The sequence below is a fragment of the Phycodurus eques genome, chromosome 11 (genome assembly GCF_024500275.1).
Source record: "Phycodurus eques isolate BA_2022a chromosome 11, UOR_Pequ_1.1, whole genome shotgun sequence".
NCBI lineage: Eukaryota > Metazoa > Chordata > Actinopteri > Syngnathiformes > Syngnathidae > Phycodurus > Phycodurus eques.
Window position 1 is genome coordinate 22,892,858 of NC_084535.1, and position 25,746 is coordinate 22,918,603.

At 43.8% G+C, this 25,746-nt stretch overlaps 1 protein-coding gene across 1 annotated transcript in view; it reads left to right on the plus strand.

The window, feature by feature from the left end:
* Positions 1–25,746, plus strand: part of LOC133409755 (adhesion G protein-coupled receptor A3) — a 225,467-nt gene that overhangs the window by 92,159 nt on the left and 107,562 nt on the right. The window contains exons 11-12 of the mRNA XM_061690192.1: positions 92–253; positions 1,122–1,352. Of these exons, the coding sequence (XP_061546176.1) occupies positions 92–253; positions 1,122–1,352 (393 nt within the window). The remainder of the gene's footprint in view (positions 1–91; positions 254–1,121; positions 1,353–25,746) is intronic.

A 25,746-nucleotide genomic window follows, 5' to 3' on the forward strand; every position in this document is an offset into this window, starting at 1 on the left:
GGCTCTTTGTGTCCAAGCTTTTTTTTAATATGTTCAAATATAATTTTCCACATGCATGCATCTGAATGCATGTCTTCTTATGTCTCTGCAGCTGGGAGACTATATTTCAGAGATAGCTAGCAACTTGATGCTCGTAGAGGAGCATATTTTGTGGATGGCCCAGAATGAAGCAAGAGCATGCACACGGATCGTTCAGTGTGTGGAGCGCATCGCTGACCTGGCACTGACTGGAGACAATCAGGCTATTTCTAAGGTATGATTAAAAAAACACAATGAGAGGTACATCATTGTTCTTCCTGCAACTCAGAATCATAAGAAATGGGTTGGCTTTGGAAACAATGTTTTTTTTTTTTTTTTATTATTATTTGTAAAACAGCTAATGTGTATTTTACAAGTGGTTCTAGAATGTGCAGGTGTTTCATAAGTATTGTACATGCACTCTCTGGTTCAAATTAATTAAACACATCTATATCTACAAATCATGTTAACAGTATTTATTGTTTATATTGATATGGAAATGTCATGTATATAATGAGAGGTTTCAACATATTTAAAAAAAAAAAAGACTAGTGGGTGGCCAACCAATGACCTAATTGACACCATATTGGCACCATGTTGGAAGCAAATGGTGTGGAGCTCAGAAAATAAACCGTCAGAAGCACTTACCAGTAAATTAGAAAGAAACTATTGTAGCGTACTAGAGTGGGCATATTTAGCCTTTTCGTATACATTCTAATATGTACGTTGTAAGCACACATAACAGTAAGCACACTCTGTCTACTTTCTTGAGCTACTGAGGAACTTAGTAAATTACGTCTATCAAACCCTTGAATTTTTTTCATTTCACTCTGTTGAATGTAGTGAATACAAAATGTCTTATTTAACACGACTAATTGTTATAAATTCACTGATGATTGTAAATAAACGGTAATCAGCTGGTCTACTCTAATGTGTGACTTTGATTTAGCTTGCTTAACTTCTAGGCTAGATACTGTATGCTGCAGCATCTTAATATGTCTCTATTGCAAAGTTCTGCTTTCCCAAAATTCTCCTTCAATCTCCTTCAAATTATTCTTGTTCTTCTTTTTACCCATTCACATTCCTCCCACCTCTTTTCTCAGGTGTCTGCTAACATAGCTCTGGAGGCCTTTCTGATCCGACCCTCCAACTTTCTTGGTCTGTCTTGCACGGCACTCCAACAGCCTCCATTGTCTGCCACATCGCCCCTACTGGAAAGCCATACCAACAAGGACAAGGATACAAGCAGAGAACATGACACCATGGGCGAATCGTTCCTCAACTTTAAATGTGACACAATAAATCGAGGCTCACCAGCCAGTCATCTCAGCATGGTAATGTTACTAAACTGCTTGAAAATGTCCTGTTACTTTGTTAAGATGTCTTTTGCTTATAAAATTCGACTTCAGGTCAGGGAACTCAAGCTATATTTGGTTATATTTGGCTATATTTTCTATTGCACGAAACAAACAATGATCATGTTTTATTTCAAGATCATGTGATTCATTTCCCCCCCGTTGGTGTTGTGCAGGTAGATATAGTACAAGCGCTGGGTTGGCTTTATCTTAGCTTTGTGTGACAGACATGTTCCACGGACATGTACTCTATGTTTAATAATAGAAACTAATATACAACATATAACAAGTCTTTGGGGAGTGCCAGAAATCTTGAACCAAAAGGTCACTGCAAGGCATCGTTTCTTATTTAATAATTTGCTAGTAAATTAACAAAATATGTTTATCTTACAACGTATGTAATTAATCACCTTGCTATACCCCTATGTGCTGTGTGCCTATGAAGTTTGTCCTGACATGACAGATCAGCTTGTGATAGATGCGCAAGGTTGGGGGAATTTCCTTTATGTATGGCCTTGTGTGCCTGTCACTCTAAATCAGCTCACTCCTCCTGACACTATCCTTTGCCATTCCACATGGCATATCTCCTCAGCAGGCACTATCTTTATCAGCAGAGACTGGGTAAACATCCAGCTCTTGTGATAGTAGTATCGCTCTACAACAGTTTAGAAATTGTCATTGACAGCTAGTTTATTTGGTAATTAAATAATTTGTGTGTGTGAGTAGATGGTGTTTGTATGCTGGTCTACTAAAACAGAGTCAGTGGACGTGTTTGTGCTACTGGGCTTATTCCACTTCTCTAATCTGCTTCTCTGGTGAGACTGTCATTTCTCTGTGCTTTGGCAGCAGCTTAAGTACTTTGCTACATTTTACCTCAGGGCTGTTCATGCAATAGTGTGTGCATGTTTTTGTAGGCTTATAAGTCACACTTTGTCAGGACAATGCAACACGAAATAATTATTCCCAACACCCCCTCTTTAATGTTTCCAGATGGACTTTAAAATAGGAGGCTGAAACATTAGGGGATTAAATATACAGAGGGATGAAGGTGCTACTTAAATGCTTCTGAATCTGCAAAGCTGTTGTCTCTTGAGAGATGAAGTGATGGGAGTAACAGCATATAAATAAACCACATTATTTTTTTCAAAAACACATAATCTAATTATTTACTTTTTCAATCATGATAACACCTAATTCAATGCTGCCTATGACCACCGGTGAGTTGGACTCATTCAAAGCACTAATTGTCAGAGTACCGGTCTAAGTAGGGTTACACATGCCATGTACATAGACCTCGAAATATATAGATGCTGAATAAGGTGAAATATCCATCCATCCATCCATCCATTTTCTGAGCCGCTTCTCCTCACTGGGGTCACAGGCGTGGTGGAGCCTATCCCAGCTATCATCGGGCAGGAGGCGGGGTACAGCCTGAACTGGTTGCCAGCCAATCGCAGGCCACATACAAACAAACAACCATTCGCCATATTAATGGTAAACAATACATTTACATAGTTATAGCATGTGTCGTGTGTGAGTCACACCTATGGGCAATTTAGAGTCTCCAATTAATGCATGTTTTTGGGATGTGGGAGGAAACCTGAGTGCCCGGAGAAAACCCACGCAGGCACGGGGAGAACATGCAAACTCCACACAGGCGGGGCCGGGGATTGAACCCCGGTCCTCAGAACTGTGAGGCTGACGTTCTAACCAGTCGTCCTCCGTGCCGCTAAGGTGAAATAAACATAAGAAATTCCAAACTATCAATTATTACAGTATATTCAATGTTCCACTTAATAAACATACTGTATAGTAGGGCTGCACGATTATGACCAAAATAATAATTACGATTATTCTGATCAATATTGTAATCACGCTTATTCCTCGTTAGGGAAAACTTTTCAACAAACAATATGTAACAGTTTTCAGTGCAAAATGAATCTTTAAATAAGAATAAATGATAGATAATAATAACAAATAAATGTAGCCCAAAAACAATTCTACTTTACCAGGGGCTAACTGAATAAATATGCGATTAGAAGGTGCAATCACGAATTGGAATGGAAGCAAATACAGTTAATGCATAAACCCCAATAAACCGCTGGAGGCATCGACTTATTTTCATTTGAAAATCTCTGTCAATATAGTGAATTGTCAAGGACGGGCACATCTCTGTTGTTCTGCCTTATTTGTCAGTTGTGCATGAAAATACTGCAAAGAACTCGACAGTTTTGATTTTCCTCTCTATTCTGGTGTTTTTTTTTTTTTTTTACTGCGGTCAGACCAACTGAAAAGTTAAAGTCAAGTTAATACTTTTGCAGTAACACGCTACCCGTTCACCAATGTGATGAGAGGGTCAACTTCAAAATAAATGCTTCATATATGACTACATTGGACATCAATGCAATTTTAGGGTTTTATTTTTAAGTTGGCCCAGAGCGTGGTGCTGGTGCTTAATGAAGCCTGAACCATAGGTTCGCCCTCAGGCTGACTAGGTTGAAAAGTGCTTCATATGCAGCAGGGCCCGCATTTTAAATATATAAAACGATGTCAATGATCAGGCCCGTTTAATCATGGCAGCCAAAGGCGCGATCACGATTAAAATACGATTAATTGTGCAGATCTAAAGCATAATAATTACAGCTACAATAATACATTACATATCATTGTTGGGCGGCACGTCTGCCTCACAGTTCTGAGGATCGGGGTTCAATCCCCGGCCCCGCCTGTTTGGAGTTTGCATGTTCTCCCCGTGCCTGCGTGGGTTTTCTCCGAGCACTCCGATTTCCTCCCACATCCCAAAAACATGCATGGTAGGTTAAATGAGGACTCTAAATTGCCCGTAGGTGTGAATGTGAGTGCGAATGGTTGTTTGTTTGTATGTGACCTGCAATTGGCTCGCAACCAGATCAGGGTGTACCCCGCCTCCTGCCCGATGATAGCTGGGATAGGCTCCAGCGCTCCCATGACCCTTGTGAGGCTAAGTGGCTCAGATAATGGATGGATGGATATCATTGGTGGCTAGACTGACTTTGTCCCAAAGTGACATCAAACTAATTTATATTTCCATCCATCCATTTTCTGTACCGCTTATCCTTACTAGGGTCGCGGGTGTGCTGGAGCCTATCCCAGCTATCTTCGGGCGAGAGGCGGGGTACACCCTGAACTGGTCGCCAGCCAATCGCAGTAATTTATATTTGAAAACGCTATTTCTGTTAAGTAATTGTAAGTGTCCATTTCAATATAGCAGAGAACACCAACAAGGACTAAACGTTGTGAGTAACTCCCATCTCATGAAACATTTCTCAACGGCACATGAGATTTTGATTTATCGAATTTACAGTGCAAAGAGTTTAAAACACGTTAATGTTTAACTGTTGTGGGGAATATTTTGTTGAAAATACTTTGAAGTACAGCATGTAGAAATTGTCTGCAAGCTGTGACATTGAGTTGAAAGCACCTACAGTTTCAACTTTTAAGTGAAGAAAATACTTGAATGAGGGCCTTCAGTATGTCTACCAGTTGTGGTTTAAAGTGCGGTAAGTGTTATGTAAAATAAAATTCCAGTCTATGATGCTCTACTTTATGTAACCAGCTCATGAAACCAAGACTAAAACTTAAAAATCTGAATTTTCTTGCAGGTTTTTGTTTTGTTTTAAGTATCGCACAAATTACCTTCTCTGGTAACTAATTACAGGTGCATCTCGATAAATTTTAATTAGAAAACTTCATCTACAGTATTTCTGTAGTTCAATTTCAAAACTCATATACAGTATCACTACACAGAGTAAGCTATTTTATGATTTTGTCATTATTTTTGATGATTTTAGCTCCCAGCTAACGAAAACCCACGTTTTACCATCTCTCAGGAATTAAAATGTTACATAGGAAGCAGTTAAAAAGATTTTAATATGGAAATGTGGTCGGAATTGGCATTCTAAAAAGTATTTTCCTATGCTGAATGAATCAGTATAATTTATGAGTTTTACGTTTGGAAATGTAATGCTGAAGTACAATGAACTGTCGGACAGTATTGTAATTTATTGAGATGCACCAGAAGTTTTATGAAGAAACTAATTACGAATTGAATTACTTTTTTAGTAAAGTAATTTGTATCTATAAATAATTGCAGTACTTTTTTGAAAGTAATTTGTTCAACGTACTTACTGTTCTACTGTTAGTTTGCCAAATTATGAGCATTTATTTTCTTCTGATAACACCCTTTGGAATTATACATGATACATTATTTGTCTAGTTAAGAAGAAGAAAACTAACGGAGCCATTTAAGTTCAGGTACATTATTGGAGTTATGAAAGTTAGTCATGTGTAAATATCCTCACCCTTATTTTAGTGGCAATGACATGATAGAAAAGGGAACCTGATACCAAATTAAATCCCTGTCTCAGCTATTTTCGCAAATGGAAAATGAAACATGAACTTTCAATGTGCCAAGCCCAGCCAGTCATCTCCATGGAGCCTTCCTTGAAGCTCATTAGCCGTTTCTCCATTGCTTAAGATAAATTTATTGCAGGGCATGAGAAATTTTCACTTGAATAAACACGTCTTCATCTCAGTTCACAATGCCTGAGGCAAAGATACGGCCATTTCACTTCATTCACCTCCTTTGGATTCCGTTTTTGAATGCACTGAAAGCCAGGTAATTGCATTTATACCAAATTGCATCGCAAATTATTCCTGATGTGGAACAAAAGCATGTGTCTTTACAGTCCTAGCAGCGAGACAGCAAACGGAGCATATGAGTGGTTTTGCCATACAATTATGGAGCTGTGGTGCATAATTACTCTCCTCATATCACTTGTATAGAATGCTGCTCGATAAATGAATTAAAGTCACTGTAAGGTGAGAGTAAATCTATCCATCAATTTTCCGTCCCGCTTATTCTTACGAGGGTCGCGGGCATGCTGGAGCCTATCACAGCTATCTTCGGGCAAGAGGCAGCGTACATCCTGAACTGGTCGCCAGCCAATCGCAGGGCACATATAAACAAACAACCTTTCACACTCACATTCACACCTTCAGGCAATTTAGCATCTTCAATTAACCTACCATGCATGTTTTTGGATGTGGGAAGAAACTGGAGTACCCGGAGAAAACCCACCCAGGCACGGGGAGGACATTCAAACTCCACACAGGCAAGGCTGGATTTGAACCTGGGCCCTCAGAACTGTGAGGCAGATGTGCTAACCAGTCATTCACCGTGCCGCCGGTGAAAATAAATGTCTCATGAATTTGACACACCACAGAGAAAAGGCTATTAACTCATGCCAAAAGCCCATGCGTGTACCTGGGCTGCAATTATGTTCAAACATGTAGAAACAAATCTCCAAATTTCCTTTACAAAGTTTTTACCTATAGAGTCATTTAAAACTATTGCCCCCCCTTCTCAAATTCTTTGCATACTTTCCCCACTTTGTTTAAGATCCACCCATCCATCCATCCATCCATCCATCCATTTTCTACCGCTTATCCGGGTCGGGTCGCGGGGGCAGCAGCTTTAGCAGGGATGCCCAGACTTCCCTCTCCCCAGCCACTTTATCCAGCTCTTCCGGGGGGATCCCGAGGCGTTCCCAGGCCAGCCGAAGGACGTAGTCTCTCCAGCGTGTCCTGGGTCATCCCCGGGGTCTCCTCCCGGTGGGACGTGCCCGGAACACCTCACCAGGGAGGCGTCCAGGAGGCATCTGAATCAGATGGCCCAGCCACCTCATCTGGCTCCTCTCGATGTGGAGGAGCAGTGACTCTACTCTGAGATCCTCCCAGATGACCAAGCTTCTCACCCTATCTCTAAGGGAGAGCCCGGACACCCTGCGGGGGAAACTCAATTCGGCCGCTTGTATCCGGGATCTTGTTCTTTCGGTCACGACCCACAGCTCGTGACCATAGGTGAGGGTAGGAACGAAGATCGACCGGTAAATTGAGAGCTTCGTCTTTCGGCTTAGCTCCTTCTTTACCACAACGGACCGATACAAAGTCCGCATCACTGCAGACGCTGCACCGATCCGCCTGTTGATCTCCCGTTCCATTCTTCCCTCACTCGTGAACAAGACCCCAAGATACTTGAACTCCTCCACTTGGGGCAGGATCTCATCCCCGACCTGGAGAGGGCATGCCACCCTTTTCCGACTGAGGACCATGGTCTCAGATTTGGAGGTGCTGATTCTCATCCCAGCCGCTTTACACTCGGCTGCGAACTGCTCCAGTGAGAGTTGGAGGACACGGCTTGATGAAGCCAACAGAACCACATCATCTGCAAAAAGCAGAGATGCAATACTGAGGCCACCACCCCCTTCATGCCTCGGCTGCACCTAGAAATTCTGTCCATAAAGGTTATGAACAGAATCGGTGACAAAGGGCAGCCTTGGCGGAGTCCAACCCTCACCGGGAACGAGTCCGACTTACTGCCAGATATGCGGACCAAACTCTGACTGACTGACTGGGTTCGGGGATTGCCGCCACGACAGGCACCGACCACCTTACGGCCACAGCTCCGGTCGGCCGCCTCAGCAATCGAGGCGCGAAACATGGTCCACTCGGACTCGATGTCCCCCGCCTCCCCCTGAACATGAGCAAAGTTCTGTCGGAGGTGGGAGTTGATACTCCTTCTGACAGGGGATTCTGCCAGACGTTCCCAGCAGATCCTCACAATACGTTTGGGCCTGCCACGTCGGACCGGCATCGTCCCCCACCATCGGATCCAACTCACCACCAGGTGGTGATCAGTTGACAGCTCCGCCCCTCTCTTCACCAGAGTGTCCAAGACATGCGTCCGCAAGTCCGATGACACAACCACAAAGTCGATCATCGAACTGCGATCTAGGGTGTCCTGGTGCCAAGTGCACGTGTGGACACCCTTATGCTTGAACATGGTGTTCGTTATGGACAATCCGTGACGAGCACAGAAGTCCAATAACAGAACACAGCTCGGGTTCTGATCGGGGGGGCCGTTCCTGCCAATCACGCCCTTCCAGGTCTCACTGTCATTGCCCACGTGAGCATTGTAGTCCCCCAGCAGAACGATGGAGTCCCCACCGGGGTGAACCCCAACGTACAGGCGCCAAGCCGGGGGGCAATAAGTATACCCACACCTGCTCGGCGACTCTCACTGTGGGCAACTCCAGAGTGGAAGAGAGTCCAACACCTCTCGAGAGGACTGGTACCAGAGCCCAAGCTGTGTGTTGGAGGCGAGTCCAACTATATCTCGTCGGAACTTCTCGACATCACACACCAGCTGGGGCTCCTTTCCTGCCAGAGAGGTGACATTCCACGTCCCTAGAGCCAGCTTCTGTTGCCGGAGATCGGATCGCCAAGGTCCCCGCCTTCGGCCACCGCCCAGCTCACACTGCACCCGACCCCTATGGCCCCTTCCACTGGTGGTGAGCCCATGGGAAGGGGGACCCACATTACCCTTTCAGGCTGTGCCCGGCCGGGCCCCATGGGTGCAGGCCCGGTCACCAGGCGCTCACCTTCAAGCCCCACCACCAGGCCTGGCTCCAGTGGGGGGCCCCGGTGACCCGCGTCCGGGCAAGGGAAAACAAAGTCCATTGTTTGTCGTCATCAACTTCCAACTTCGAAACAACTGCAGACCTCCTTTGCCTCACTTAAGGTCAGTCAGTGTTCATGACACAACAATAAGGAAGTTCCAAGGTGAAAACCACTGCTGACCAAAAAGAACATAAAGGCTCATCTTACTTTTGCAAAAAAAAAAAAAAAACATCTGAATGATTCCCAAGACTTTTGAGAGAAAATTATACAGACTGATGAGATGAAAGCTTACTTTTGGGGACATTGTTTGTCTCCTTCAGGACCTGGACAACTTGCTGTGATTGATGGACCATGAATTCTGCTCTTTAACAGAAAATCCAGAAGGAGAATATTTAGCTATCAGTTTGTGACCGCAAGCTGAAGCACACTAGGGTTCTGCAGCAGGATAATAATCTAAAACACACCAGCAAGTCAACTTCTGAATGGCTTAAAAAAACAAAATGAAGGTTTTGGAGTGGGGTAGTCAAAGTGCGGATGATTGTTTGTCTATATGTGTTTTATAAATGGCTGGCGACCAGTTCATGGTGTACCCTGCCTCTCAACCAGAGTCAACTGAGATAGGCGCCAGCATGCCGACCACCCTAGTAAGGATAAGCGGTACAAAAAATGGATGGATTACTTTGTTGTTAAAATGACTTGAAACGCGAAGTGTAGGACTTGCGACTTGACTCGGGACTTGAGGGTAAAAGACTTGAGACTTACTTGTGACTTGCAAAGCAATGACTTGGTCCCACCTCTGTCCATAGGAGATAAAAGCAGTAGAGCGAGATCTCCCGTGCCCAGTTGTTCAAAGGTAATCTCATCGGATGTTGGGTAATGGACTGGATCAGTTCTTGAAAATGGGTTAGACCATGTCATCAAATCTTGGTTTTAATCTGGACCAAACCCTCAGTCTGTGTTGTTCAAAACGTTTTAGTAGGATTTGGATAATTTTGATCCAAAAAATTGGGATTATTCTGATCCCAGCAGTTAGGCGGGTTCAGGGTTTGGATTTCAGGAACAAAATGTAATTTACATTAAATTCTAACTGGTCAAATAAATAACATTTATCATGCAGTAGATATACATTTATTTATATTTTTCAACTGATTTGGAAACCATGCAGTTGAAATTATAGACTACTTCACACAACACACCATGAAAGTAGAAATCAGATAATACTCTCAAAATTTGTTGAAATCATCCTGAGAGAAAGTTGAAAGTTTGTCTTCATTTTCAGCTGGCTCAGGTGCACCATTGAGCTCATCACAGAGGACATTCTGCTTTGTGGCAATATTGTGCATGACAATACAAGCATTATGTTGAACATTCCTTGGGATTCCACTCACAAGTAGTTAAGGAATGCAAAGTGTCTCTTTGGAAATCCATTTAACCACTCAATAGCACACTTTGTTTTTTTAATGCTTCAAGGTCGAAATTTTAAGTTTGAATTTAAAGCACTGGGAATGTATAGTTTCTATTATTAATTGATTGAGTGATTGATTGTTTTTGTGTGTTGAAAGTGTTGAACCTCGGTCCATCCTTGCTTGTGAACAACCGAGCCTTTCCTTTTATACACAATCATGGCACTCACCTGTTTCCAATTAACCTGCTCACCTGTGCAATGTTCCAAACAGGTATTTTCTGAGCATTCCTCAACTTTCCCAGTATTTTGTTGTCTGTGTCCCATCTTTTTTGGAACATGTTACAGGCATCAAATTCAAAAGAGACAATATTTGCAAAAAAACAATAACAAGCAAACAATAATAAGAATCAGAATCAGAATCATCTTTATTTGCCAAGTATGTCCAAAACACACAAGGAATTTGTCTCCGGTAGTTGGAGCCGCTCTAGTACAACAGACAGTCAATTTACAGAACACTTTGGAGACATAAAGACATTGACAAAAAGATGCAGAGTCCTCTAGCACTTAGAGCAGTTCGAATGACTAATATTGCAATAGTCCGGTGCAATGACCATTGTGCAAAGGGCGCTGAGACTTCAAGGAGTGTATGCGGTTTAAAGTGACGAGTAGTGCGATCATCTGGGACAATGTTGGTTGTGCAAATGTTACAGATACTCCTCAATCAGTGTGCAAATGGAGCAGATGCTACTCTGCCATGAGTGGCCAGAATATACAAATAGTGCAGCATGGCGAGACAACTACAGTGAGTGCACGAGTAATACATAATTGGCCCCACAGAAATGTGACAACGAACTCAAGTCAAAAAATTTCCAGCTTGTTGTCATGGAATTAATTATAGGTTAGGTGTTTAAGAAGTTGATCGCAAGAGGGAAGAAGCTGTTGGAATGTCTACTAGTTCTAGTTTGCGTTGATCGGTAGCGCCTACCTGAGGGAAGGAGCTGGAAGAGCTGGTGACCGGGGTGCAGACGGTCCGAGAGGATTTTGCAAACCCTTGTCGTAGTTCTGGCAGCGTGCAAGTCCTCAATGGTGGGTAGGGGGGTACCGACAGTCCTTTCAGCAGTTTTGATTGTCCGTTGCAGTCGGAGTTTGTCCTTTTTTGTAGCAGCACCAAACCAAACTGTGATGGAAGAACACAGGACTGATTCGATGACTGCTGTGCAGAACTGTCTCAGCAGCTCCGGTGGCAGGCCGTGCTTTCTCAGAAGCCGCAGGAAGTAAATCCTCTGCTGGGCCTTTTTGAGGATGGAGTTGATGTTGTTCGCCCACTTCAGGTCCTGAGAGATTGTAATTCCCAGGAACTTGAAGGTCTCGACAGTTGACACAAGGCAGCTGGACAACGTGAGGGGCAGCTGTGGCGAAGGATGCCTCCTGAAGTCCACGATCATCTCTACCGTCTTGAGCGTGTTCAGCTCCAGGTTGTGTCGGCCGCACCACAGCTCCAGCCGCTCCGCTTCATGTCGATATGCAGACTCGCCTTGATGAGGCCGATGACAGTGGTGTCATCTGCAAACTTCAGGAGCTTGACAGTCGGGTTCGCTGAGGTGCAGTCGTTCGTGTAGAGAGAGAAGAGCAGCGGAGAGAGGACACAACCTTGGGGCGCCCCAGTGCTGATGCTGCGTGTGGATGAGGTGGCCTCCACCAGCCTGACCTGCTGTGTCCTGCCCGTCAGAAAGCTGTAATTCCACTGGCAGATGGCAGGTGAGACGCTGAGCTGGAGAAGCTTGGTTGAAAGGAGTTCAGGGATGATGGTGTTGAACCCTGAGCTGAAGTCCACGAACAGGATCCTCGCGTATGTCCCTGCACGGTCGAGGTGTTCTAGGATGAAGTGCAGTCCCATGTTGACTGCATCATCCGCAGACCTGTTCGCTTGGTAGGCAAACTGCAGGGGGTCCAGCAGGGGACCTGTGACACTCTTGAGGTGGTCCAGCACGAGACGTTCAAAGGACTTCATGACCACAGATGTCAAAGCGACAGGCCTGTAGTCATTCAGACCAGAGATTGCAGGTTTCTTGGGGACTGGAATGATGGTGGAGCGTTTGAAACAGAATGGAACTTCGCACATTTCCAAAGATCTGTTGAAGATCTGAGTGAAGACTGGAGCGGGCTGGTCCGCGCAGACTTTGAGGCAGGATGGGGAAACATGGTCCGATCCTGCCGCTTTGTTAATCTTCTGTTGTTTGAAGATGCGTCTCACATCCTGTTCATGGATGGTTAACGCAGAAGTCAAAGGTGTGGTTGTGGTCGCAGGTGCGGCCGGGTGGGTGTGTGGAGTGAAACTGTCCTTTTCGAAACACCAGAAAATGATTTGTTTGATTGATGTTTGTCTTCATTTTCTATCACACTCCAACCAAATTAACTTTTGTTTGGAACATATTAAAAACTAATTATCCCTAATTCACACAAGCATATGGCATCTTCGCCTATTTCCCAAGTCAGTTGGCACTATTCTTGAACTGCTTTGCAGATGGTATGGTTCATGAGAGGTAACAGTTTGGAACAATATTTACTACTTAAGACCTCTTCCTTCTTTTCCATTGACAGGTAATTACTGGAAGCCTGTAGGCTGAACGAGTAGTGCATCCCCACCTCTTTTCTCAGACAGCCTTTCTCTGCTCCACAGAGCTTCACTGCCTTTTAATTGCACCATGTGGGTGTGTTTATCTACTTATTTTTCCACTTGAGGGCTGGTGGACCTGGATGTATTTTTGCATTATGGTGTGAGCGTTTGGATGTGTGTATGCGTCAGCTGGCCTCTAGGTTAAGACTCTATCTGGGGACACTGTTGCAGCAGAATTGAGCCAGCAGCTACTGCACAGCAAAGGGAAACACAGGCATCTGAAACAACCAAATATGACCCAGTTTATCTCAATTCAGTAAACAGCGCTTTATGAATATGAATGTTTAATGTTGCAATAATTTGCCTGAAATTGGAATATGATAGGACCCTCCGTGCACAGTTATCTCCAAAGAAAAGTAGGATTTATAAATTCTGGGTTTACACATTGACCAGCAAGTTTGTGTGGTGAGATCACAGATGATGAAATTATTTGCCCTATATTTGACAAGCAAGTTACAAGGAGTTAATTACATGGGTGTTAAACTGCAGTCAAATGTCTGATTAACATGGCACTGGGTGTTAAGATTGTACAGCCATTCAAGAGTTTATTTGTTAGTTAATTTTAATGAAAAAGGAGGGGGGTGGAAGTGTTAATGTGTGCCTTTCATGTATCCATGCTTGGAAATTGCTGCATTTCATTCAGTTTGTTTCCTACATAATATAACTTAATATTCAGCCACATCAGCCATCATGCAGCGGTGGGCCATATCAATCATGTTCTGGACAAAGAATTACAAAAATGGTGCTCTGTTTTTGTAGATTAGTTCGTCCCCAGCTCTGCAAAATATTCTTGTCATGCAGCAATGAGAGGCCTTGAATACTAAATGCATCATCGTGCATGAAGGAAGATAAGAAAACAAAAAAGAACTAAAATTATTGGTGATATGTGACAAATGAAGGGCGTGAGGCAGACGTGGACATATCCAGAAGCTAGAGCAAAATGGTGAGACTAAGGGCCTGATTTACTAAAATCCCAAATAGCCAGCGCTAAATTGCGTCTTCACTCTAACAAAATACATGCACCATTGGCACCAGATGCAAAAGTGGAGGAGACCACCGTATTTTAAAATATTTTGCACTTTAGGTAGCCATTGAACATTTGGGAGCGCACCGCAAGTGCAAAGTGATGATTGATGTGATGGAATTTGAAGTGTTAGTAAAAGACAAACAAACATATTACTGAGTGACACAAAAGAAATCTCTTGCTATGCTAATTTTGGTGAAGCCAGCAATTACATAAAAGCTATGATTTGTTCAATTTTACTCTTACCGAGTACTCATCCTATTATTGTTTTATTGTTTTAAAACTTGAGCTCAAATGACCCAGCTGACCCAGGAAAATATGAAGTTGAAAGGAGTTTTGTCATAGGTGACTCACTCCAAGTCAGGCCTTATAACATTCAGAAGCTCCAAAACTGCATTTGTGAACGGATGTTACGTTGTGATAATTTGTTTCTGGCATTTCAAAAATGGTTACACAAACGCAAAAGATCCATTCTCCCCATTTCTTCTCATTTTGCCTGCGCCTCATCGTCATGGGTTGCGCACAGTGGTGTCATTTACACTTGCCTTTCAGACGCTATATTTAAAGATGCAAAATCAGCCATTGTTATTTGTCTCAGGTTTAATAATCAAATTTGCGCGTGCTCAATCAATCTTGGCATATACTCGTCCCAGAACGCTCAAAATGAACTGCGCGGCAATTCAGCGCATTTGGCAGACCCAATCCCAGCTGTGTCTGGTTAGATGATCAGTCTCTACAACTGTTTGCGTAAACAATTAAAATTGCGCTTATTTTATCACCCACAAACCTTTAGTAAATCAGGCTAAATTTAGAACAAGGGACGATGATACTGAGTGTCAGGGAATGAGGAAGACAAATAGTTTCATCAATGCCTCAAGGCCAGCAGGCCCAGGGGATGGCTGTCTGTTACCATGAGTGAGTGATGCAGATGAATTTCCCTTTGTGGAGAAGCAGGGAGGTTTTGCCTGTTTATTTCCTGTATAGACAACAGTATGTGCTGGACCATTTGAACTGTTTGTCCCAATCCCATTTTTTTTTTACCAAAATTGGCTTGGCACACTCATGTCCCGCTCTTTTAATAGAACCCAGCATTCATTTGCTGTACTCATTTTTTCCAATCAATTTTCTATGATACATTTATTGTACAAAGTATTTTGTCCAATGATCTAAGATAATCTGCTTTGGAGTTTCAGGCAAGAGCCATGCTTTGTCCAGTGTAGTCTGCTGTCTGTGTCTTTTTGTTCTTTGTCTGCCCCACAATGAGTAGATGAGGCAATTGCCCAATTTTGTTTTTATCTATTAAAGGTTAGATGACAAAGATGTTATGGGGTCAGTTAAAATTCATATTTGCATTGTTTATATGTTATGTAATACATGCACATAACTTCCAGCAAGTTTTCAACCATAGTTTAGTGAAAGATTAGGTTTTTATGACGCATATTGAGTCCTCCCCAAAAATACCCGAAGCTCAAGACACCGGGCTGTGGTTACTCTATCCACCGCAAGGGCTACCAGAGATGACGTTACAATTGACAAACACAGCGCGCTACACACTATACGCAATGGCGAGGAACGTGTTGCAATATGTGGAAGAGGAGGATTTTGAGGTACAGGAGCACCCAACTGAACTTGGCATCGTCAAACCGTACATGTTTGAGCCGATCAGACAGTGACGACAACGAGCAGCCAAGTAGCAGCTGTACAACAGAAAAAGAGAGTGGCCACTGGCTCCATGTGACAGTATGTCAAAAGCATGTCTATTTATACACTCATGGCTTGAAATAATGCCACCACAGGGGTGCCAATATTTTTTAGCACGACTATACGTATTATATATTCATATATGTTTCAGTGACACGGCACAAGCTTTTACAGTATTCCTATATATTGTGTGCCCTAACTCAAGTAGCGTTATAACACGCCGCACACAAAGTCTTTGCTGTGTGTCTGTTGGCAAAAGTACAGACGAAAGTACTGAAAAGTACTGTGTGGGTCTTTTTTTTCAGTGCATAGTAACCATAATAGAGTCGTAGGTATATACAAGGAAATGCTCACCTCTTGTCTGCGCCGATTCGCTGCTGCGAGATTTCGTTCTCTTGCTGGCGGTGGAGGTCCCGATGGCCGTAGGAAAAATGGCTGGTTTCATCCTCTGCCTAACTACACCTGTGTAGCCAATGTTTTCTCAAAACACACCGTTTCGAAGTGATCGGTACAGAGTTTGGAATGCTTGCTAGGCACCCATAGCTGAGCACATATCTTCCCCTGTCGATTGACTTTGACTATCCACTCGTCACGTATTCCTTCTTCACTTGGGTCTGAAATCCAAAGCCAAAAAATAAATAAATCTTGCCGCTGCCTGAACCATTTGTACAACCAAATGCCACACAATATACCATTGTGACATCGTTAAACCATACGACGACAAATATACAAGGGCGGGAACAACAGCATGGAACAATAGCACACAACGCCGAATGAACAGGATGTTTGGCTCGTGTGTCGTCACAGCGCCTGACGAAACTTGTCATGCCAATGATGACAGGAAACAGGAACACCTTATATAATTAGTCATAAATTTTCAGGAGACCAAAAAAAAAAAAACAGCACTCCATAAACATTGCATCATCAAAGAGAGTAAGCCATTTTCAACATTTGCATTGGTCAATTATTTGTAAAAATATCAGACACACGTGGGGACTGACCAGTAGGATAGTCTGGGAAAAAATATGAAATATACCTCATTTTGACATAGGAGGTTATGGCCAGCGACATTTTTTAATCATGTGCAACCGATTCACTGACCACTGCAACCACATTGTTTTGTCCAGAGGCAAATGTAATTGATGACATCATTAAATTGTATGTTTTATAGTACAATTGACATTGTTAATGTATTTGCAGCACAATCATAGCTTTATTTCTCTGATCTTTCAACAATTCATAACAGCAACTGTTGAACTTTGTTAATACAGTCGTATTAATGTAATGTGATTAATTGTGTCACCGTTGATGACAAATGACATACTGCTGATACTGTATGTCCTCCGCTCCCCTGTCAGATAACATTCATCATCTACAGTAGCTGGTTGGCAGTGACTTTACCTCTTGCATCACTAATAATGAACCACACTGTAATGTGAATACACGTAACAGTTCTTGCATTTTAAATTTATCAAAGGGTCTCATCACATCTATAAACTCATTTCTTATGCATGCATAGATGCACAGTATACACAGACTGAATATCATAATGTTGAATCAAATAATTTGATATAGGATAACAATGGTGGACCTCACAATTTGTGTATTTTTTATTTATTTTATTTTTTTCTCATATTCTTTGTCCATGAGGCTGAAAGCAAATAACAATGCCAATTGGCGAGGGCTTCTTCCCATGGCTCTCCTGGGGTATTTAATCATGCTTGTCCTGCTTCAACTGCAATCTTTGCTTCAGGCCTACAAATCAAAGCAAAATTGAGGCTCATTTCTATCCTACTTTCTTTTCCTATATTCTCTTTTGTGTCATCCTGCCAGGACCTCCTACAGAAGGAGGAGAAGGAGCAGCAGGTTCCCCCTTTTGGATGTCTGTTGCAAGCTGTTTTCATATGCTCATCCTGTGATTAACACTATGTGATGTAATTACAGCTAAATTAAGGAAAAGTAGAATGTTGCCTTAAAAAATGGATCACAACACGTACAAAGCCATTCAAGATTCAAGCCTAAACGCTTGTAAATCACTTTTTCACTCAATCTTCTGATTGAGTGAAATACTAGCTTATACTATCTTTAAAAATAATATGTAATTGAGAAAATATTGAATAAGAATTTGATTTTTATGGAACAATAATGTTTAATATACAGTAATCTTAAACCCATTCATAAAATTGGTTCAGAATAACACACCCATCATTTGTTTCAACGTTCATCCTTAAGCAGAGTAACCTTTTCCCCATATCCTCCTCGCGACTATGCATCTCCATCCATATCTTGTCAGAAGTCAGATAAAAGTAAAAAGGAGTCGTGGATGACTTTCTATAATTGTATTCTGCTCTCTGTATATGTTGCACATGCTGTGAAGTTTCTGGTCCTCCCTTAATTAAAATTCATGCTTAAGAGACTGGGAGATATTTTTACACTGCTTTAGTGTTTTTGCTGGCAGAATGTGCAGTACAACCAGCTTTTAAACACTGTAATTATAGTACTGAAAGCTCTCGTCCTCTCTTTCTCTTCCTCTGTATGTTGTCATCAACATTCATCCTAATGTGTAACTTATTCTTTTTTTAACCCATTAATGGATCGGTTAATATATTGCGCAAAGCCCCAGGTGTCCGTAGTTTTTGATTTAGCAGAATTTAACAAACTATTATGGCTATATCTGTATCTCATCAGAATCAGAATCAGAATCATCTTTATTTGCCAAGTATGTCCAAAACACACAAGGAATTTGTCTCCGGTAGTTGGAGCCGCTCTAGTACAACAAACAGTCAATTTACAGAACACTTTGGGGACATAAAGACATTGACAAAAAACAATTGTGCAAAAAGATGCAGAGTCCTCTAGCACTTAGAGCAGTTCGAACGACTAATATTGCAATAGTCCGGTGCAATGACCATTGTGCAAAGGGCGCTGAGACTTCAAGGAGTGTATGCGGTTTAAAGTGACGAGTAGTGCGATCATCTGGGACAATGTTGGTTGTGCAAATGTTACAGATACTCCTCAATCAGTGTGCAAATGGAGCAGATGCTACTCTGCCATGAGTGGCCAGTATATGCAAATAGTGCAGCATGGCGAGACAACTACAGTGAGTGCACGAGTAATACATAATTGGCCCCACAGAAATGTGACAACGAACTCAAGTCAAAAAATTGCCAGCTTGTTGTAATGGAATTATAGGTTAGGTGTTTAAGAAGTTGATCGCAAGAGGGAAGAAGCTGTTGGAATGTCTACTAGTTCTAGTTTGCGTTGATCGGTAGCGCCTACCTGAGGGAAGGAGCTGGAAGAGCTGGTGACCGGGGTGCAGACGGTCCGAGAGGATTTTGCACGCCCTTGTCTTAGTTCTGGCAGCGTGCAAGTCCTCAATGGTGGGTAGGGGGGTACCGACAATCCTTTCAGCAGTTTTGATTGTCCGTTGCAGTCGGAGTTTGTCCTTTTTTGTAGCAGCACCAAACCAGACTGTGATGGAAGAACACAGGACCGATTCGATGACCGCTGTGTAGAACTGTCTCAGCAGCTCCGGTGGCAGGCCGTGCTTTCTCAGAAGCCGCAGGAAGTACATCCTCTGCTGGGCCTTTTTGAGGACGGAGTTGATGTTGTTCGCCCACTTCAGGTCCTGAGAGATTGTAATTCCCAGGAACTTGAAGGTCTCGATGGTTGACACAAGGCAGCTGGACAACGTGAGGGGCAGCTGTGGCGAAGGATGCCTCCTGAAGTCCACGATCATCTCTACCGTCTTGAGCGTGTTCAGCTCCAGGTTGTGTCGCCCGCACCGCAGCTCCAGCCGCTCCGCTTCCTGTCGATATGCAGACTCGTCACCGTCCTTGATGAGGCCGATGACAGTGGTGTCATCTGCAAACTTCAGGAGCTTGACAGTCGGGTTCGCTGAGGTGCAGTCGTTCGTGTAGAGAGAGAAGAGCAGCGGAGAGAGGACACAACCTTGGGGCGCCCCAGTGCTGATGCTGCGTGTGGATGAGGTGGCCTCCCCCAGCCTGACCTGCTGTGTCCTGCCCGTCAGAAAGCTGTAAATCCACTGGCAGATGCCAGGTGAGACGCTGAGCTGGAGAAGCTTGGTTGAAAGGAGTTCAGGGATGATGGTGTTGAACGCTGAGCTGAAGTCCACGAACAGGATCCTCGCGTAGGTCCCTGCACTGTCGAGGTGTTCTAGGATGAAGTGCAGTCCCATGTTGACTGCATCATCCGCAGACCTGTTCGCTTGGTAGGCAAACTGCAGGGGGTCCAGCAGGGGACCTGTGACACTCTTGAGGTGGTCCAGCACGAGACGTTCAAAGGACTTCATGACCACAGATGTCAAAGCGACAGGCCTGTAGTCATTCAGACCAGAGATTGCAGGTTTCTTGGGGACTGGAATGATGGTGGAGCGTTTGAAGCAGGATGGAACTTCGCACATTTCCAAAGATCTGTTAAAGATCTGAGTGAAGACTGGAGCGAGCTGGTCCGCGCAGACTTTGAGGCAGGATGGGGACACATGGTCCGGTCCTGTTGCTTTGTTAATCTTCTGTTGTTTGAAGATGCGTCTCACATCCTGTTCATGGATGGTTAACGCAGAAGTCAGAGGTGTAGTTGTGGTCGCGGGTGCGGCCGGGTGGGTGTGTGGAGTGAAACTGTCCTTTTCAAGTCTGCAATAGAAGGTATTCAAGTCGTTGGCTAGTGTGCTATTGTTCTCAGCTTGGGGGGATCGTCGCTTGTAATTAGTCAGCGATTGGAATGCACGCCAGACTGATTTCGAGTCGTTCGCGCTAAACTGTTTTTCCAACTTTGCTGCATAGATCCTCTTTGCAATGTTAATTTCTTTAGTAAGCTGGTTTCTAGCTCGATTATACAGGGCCCTGTCCCCGCTCTGATATGCATCTTCCTTGGCTGCTTAAGTTTAGCAGTGAACCACGGCTTGTTGTTGTTGAATGTCCGAAATGATTTTGTTGGTACACAAACCTCTTCACAGAAACTGATATAGGATGTGACAGTGTCCGTATATTCATCCAGGCTGCCAGCTGAATTTTCAAAGACACTCCAGTCTGTGCAGTCTAAACAGCTTTGAAGTTCCATCTTTGCTTCATTGGTCCACTTTTTGACTGTTTTCACTGTAGGCTTCGCACATTTAAGTTCTTGCTTGTACGTCGGTATTAAGTGAATTAAGCAGTGATCAGACGAGCCCAGGGCTGCACGAGGTATAGCACGGTATGCGTTTTTTACCGTAGTGTAGCAGTGGTCTATAGTATTATTTTCCCTGGTAGGACAGTCGATGTGCTGCTTGTATTTAGGGAGTTCGTGGTTGAGTTTAGCTTTGTTAAAGTCCCCGAGAATAATGAGGGGTGAGTCAGGGTGTTTTTTTTCAATTTCGTTGACCTGTTCGGCGAGCGTTAGCAATGCGGCGCTCGTGTTAGCTTGCGGTGTAATATAGACTCCAGCCAGTATAAACGATGCAAACTCACGTGGCGAGTGAAATGGTTTACAGTTCAGAAACAGCGACTCCAAATGCGGGCTGCAGTGTGTGCTGAGCACCGTGACGTCCGTACACCATTTTTCGTTTATATGGAGGCATATCCCGCCGCCCTTCGTTTTTCCCGATGATTCCATGTCGCGGTCCGCTCGATGAATGTTGAAGCCGGGAAACGTGACGGCGCCATCGGGTACAGTGTCGCAAAGCCAGGTCTCCGTGAAGCACATGGCCGCGGAACGTCCGAAGTCTTTACTGGTCTTTAACAGAAGATGAAGCTCGTCCATTTTGTTGGGTAGGGAGCGTACATTCGCGAGGTGGATCGACGGGAACGCCAATCTGTGTCCTCTCTTGCGGAGTTTCACCTGAATGCCGGCTCGTTTTCCTCTGTGGCGCCGCTTCCGCATCCATGCGCCGAAAACCGCGGACGCCGCTCCGGTGAGTAACTCGGGGAAAAAACTGAGCGGATTTTCGAAAGTTGGTGACAGAAAGTCCGGAGTAGCCTCCTTGATGGTTAGCAGGTCTCCCCTTGTGTAAGTGAGTCGTGTAAGGTCTCCAAAGACGGACGAAAAAACACAAAAACAAAGACAATACTAGAGAGCGCGTTACCGAGGCGGCCACACTGGTAGGCGCCATCTTGGAAGCAGTCAATCAAATCTGTCAATCAAATCTGTCAATCAAATATACAGTATATGGTACTAATTATATTCAAACAAGCTCTGTGTACAAAAGTCCACCTTTATGAAGATATTAATGCTCAGTTTTGATTGCCACTGTCAGAGATAATTTTCAGATTTCCTGATGAAGCAAAGCAGGACCACAAAGAGCAAAGCAGCCCCACAGCATGATGGAGGCTATATATATATATATATATATATATATATATATATATATATATATATATATATAAAATGTATGTATATATATGTGTGTGTGTGTGTGTGTTTGTATACACAGTGGAATCTCAATAGAATAATAGGGGCAGTACAAAGTTATTGGAAAGAAATATTTTAAAAAAGCTTCAAACTGTTTGAAAGTTTCACATTTTTCTAAATTTACCATGCCGGTGTGCTTGGTCATGGGGACATTGTTGACGTACAGTATTCATCATAGGTGAGTCGCTTTCATGAGCTGAAAGGAATTAGTGTGGTACTTCGTTCCAAATCTGTTTCTAAAGCTGAACGGCTTGACAAAAAAAAACTGTTACTGTAATAAAAGTAGCATGTTCCAGACTCCAAAGACGTGTTTCTTCAGAGTTAACACCACCGCCACGCCTCTCTCTTTCTGCTGTATGTACAATAGACAATAGATTTAGCCATCGTCACATGGCCGCCACATAGGCACGGGAGGCACTTCTATTGGAATTAGTTCTGGTAATATCTGTGACCTGGAAATGCATCAGTCCGATTCTCTGCCTGCATTGCGCCACAGCGCTAATAAACTGGCCAATTCTGGAACTAACAGACTTTGTTGACGGCATTGAAAGTTCCTGAATTTTGGCTATTTCGACCTTGACAGAGTGACTCTCTAACACGGACTTAGTATAAAAGTGTGAATTTTATTTCGAAATTGGTTTTGTCATACGAGTGTCCAGATAAACCCCCTCTGACAGCTAGTTCTGTTTGACCCAGGTTTGTATCCGCTTTGACCATATTTGGCTCAGACAGCCCCCTGTCTGACTGGTTGGTCAAAGACCCACTTGTGAGAGCACATGTTTGTTATGTCGACAGCGCTGGCTCGGGAGAGGAAAGGGAAGACAGACATCTTCGCTGGTGACGTAGATAAGCTCGAGAAATTCGACTGACCTGATTTCAGGTCTCTCGGGAGAAAAACGTCTGGGACTCAGTAATACGTGGACAATGTTTATTCATATTTCACACGTTTACGGAGGCACCATAGAGACAATATTACATCCCAAATACGAGAAAATATCGAAATTCTGTCGATATGCAGACTCGTCACCGTCCTTGATAAGGCCAATGACAGTGTTGTCATCTGCAAACTTCAGGAGTTTGACAGGATCCTGTTCGTGGACTTCAGCTCAGCGTTCAACACCTTCCTCCCTGAACTCCTTTCCTCCAAGATTCTCCAGCTCAGCATCTCATCTGCCATCTGCCAGTGGATTTACAGCTTCCTGACGGGCAGGACACAGCTGGTGAGGCTGGGGGTGGCCACCTCATCCACACGCAGCATCAGCACTGGGGCGCCCCAAGGTGTTGACTGCATCATTCGTAGACCTCTTCGCTCGGTAGGCAAACTGCAGGGGGTCCAGCAGGGGACCTGTGACGCTCTTGAGGTGGTCCAGCACGAGACGTTCAAAGGACTTCATGACCACAGATGTCAAGGCGACAGGCCTGTAGTCATTTAGACCCGAGATTGTAGGTTTCTTGGGGACTGGAATGATGGTGGAGCGTTTGAAACAGGATGGTACTTCGCACAGTTCCAGAGATCTATTGAAGATCTGCATGAATACTGGAGCGAGCTGGTCCATGCAGACTTTGAGGCAGGATGGGGACACATGGTCTGGGCCTGCCGCTTTGTTAATCTTTTGTTGTTTGAAGATGCGTCTCACATCCTGTTTGCGGATGGTTAACGAAGAAGTCGGTGGTGTGATTGTGGTCGGTGGTGCGGCTGGGTGGTTGTTGGGTGTGAAAGTGTCCTTTTCAAATCTGCAGTAGAAGGTGTTCAAGTCGTTGGCTAGTGTGCTATTGTTCTCAGCTTGGGGGGATCGTCGCTTGTAATTTATCAACGATTGTGATGCATGCCAGACTGATTTAGAGTCATTAGCGCTAAACTGTTTTTCCAACTTTGCTGCATAGTTCCTCTTTGCGATGTTAATTTCTTTAGTCAGCTGGTTTCTAGCTCAATTATACAGGGCCCTGTCCCCACTCAGATATGCGTCCTCCTAAGCACCCTTTTGTCATCACAAAATTAGCACAGAAACCATACAACACACTTGTGGATTTGATACTGTTGATCCTAGCAAGATATGATGAGTTCTCATGCGATGTCACGCATGATGAGGATTTTGACTTCCATGTTTTTGTGACTTTTGAGACACCCCAATGAAGCAGTAAGGCACTACTAATATAGACACTTTCAGGACACCTGGCTGACTATGCGTTCTAAAATGAAAAGAAAGCCTGACATTTATAATAATTATACATGGTGTTTACCTGCTCTTTCTGTTCAACCTTTTTTCACATGCGTTAAAGTGTGTAACATCTTCCCCAGCTGTGTAATCCAGTGTGGCACAGCACTGTGTTCTCCTGAAGAGCATAAGCAACTCCCAGCCCAGCTAATCCATACTGCAGCTCTTGACACTCTCTCACCCAACTAGAATCCTAAAACGAGGGATCATCTGTTGGTATTGGCAGCAGCTCAGCTCATCTTGTTAGTGGACTCGATTTGCATTCATGCTGCCGCCAGCCATTTTTTTGTTTTATTTTTGTTTGTTTTTTTTTTACTTCTTTATGATGACATAAGATAGCTGGCTACTGTAATGTCAACTTAGAAAGCCGGGCAAGTTTTGAGGATCACTATTTTGCCCTCTGGTAATGACATTTTTATACTACTGATCAGAATCAGAATCAGAATCAGAATCATCTTTATTTGCCAAGTATGTCCAAAACACACAAGGAATTTGTCTCCGGTAGTTGGAGCCGCTCCAGTACAACAGACAGTCAATTTACAGAACACTTTGGAGACATAAAGACATTGACAAAAAACAATTGTGCAAAAAGATGCAGAGTCCTCTAGCACTTAGAGCAGTTCAAACGACTAATATTGCAATAGTCCGGTGCAATGACCATTGTGCAAAGGGCGCTGAGACTTCAAGGAGTGTATGCGGTTTAAAGTGACGAGTAGGTGCGATCATCTTGGACAATGTTGGTTGTGCAAATGTTACAGATACTCCTCAGTCAGTGTGCAAATGGAGCAGATGCTACTCTGGCATGAGTGGCCAGTATATGCAAATAGTGCAGCATGGCGAGACAACTACAGTGAGTGCACGAGTAATACATAATTGGCCCCACAGAAATGTGACAACGAACTCAAGTCAAAGAATTGCCAGCTTGTTGTAATGGAATTATAGGTTAGGTGTTTAAGAAGTTGATCGCAAGAGGGAAGAAGCTGTTGGAATGTCTACTAGTTCTAGTTTGCGTTGATCGGTAGCGCCTACCTGAGGGAAGGAGCTGGAAGAGCTGGTGACCGGGGTGCAGACGGTCCGAGAGGATTTTGCACGCCCTTGTCTTAGTTCTGGCAGCGTGCAAGTCCTCAATGGTGGATAGGGGGGTACCGACAATCCTTTCAGCAGTTTTGATTGTCCGTTGCAGTCGGAGTTTGTCCTTTTTTGTAGCAGCACCAAACGAGACTGTGATGGAAGAACACAGGACCGATTCGATGACCGCTGTGTAGAACTGTCTCAGCAGCTCCGGTGGCAGGCCGTGCTTTCTCAGAAGCCGCAGGAAGTACATCCTCTGCTGGGCCTTTTTGAGGACGGAGTTGATGTTGTTCGCCCACTTCAGGTCCTGAGAGATTGTAATTCCCAGGAACTTGAAGGTCTCGACGGTTGACACAAGGCAGCTGGACAACGTG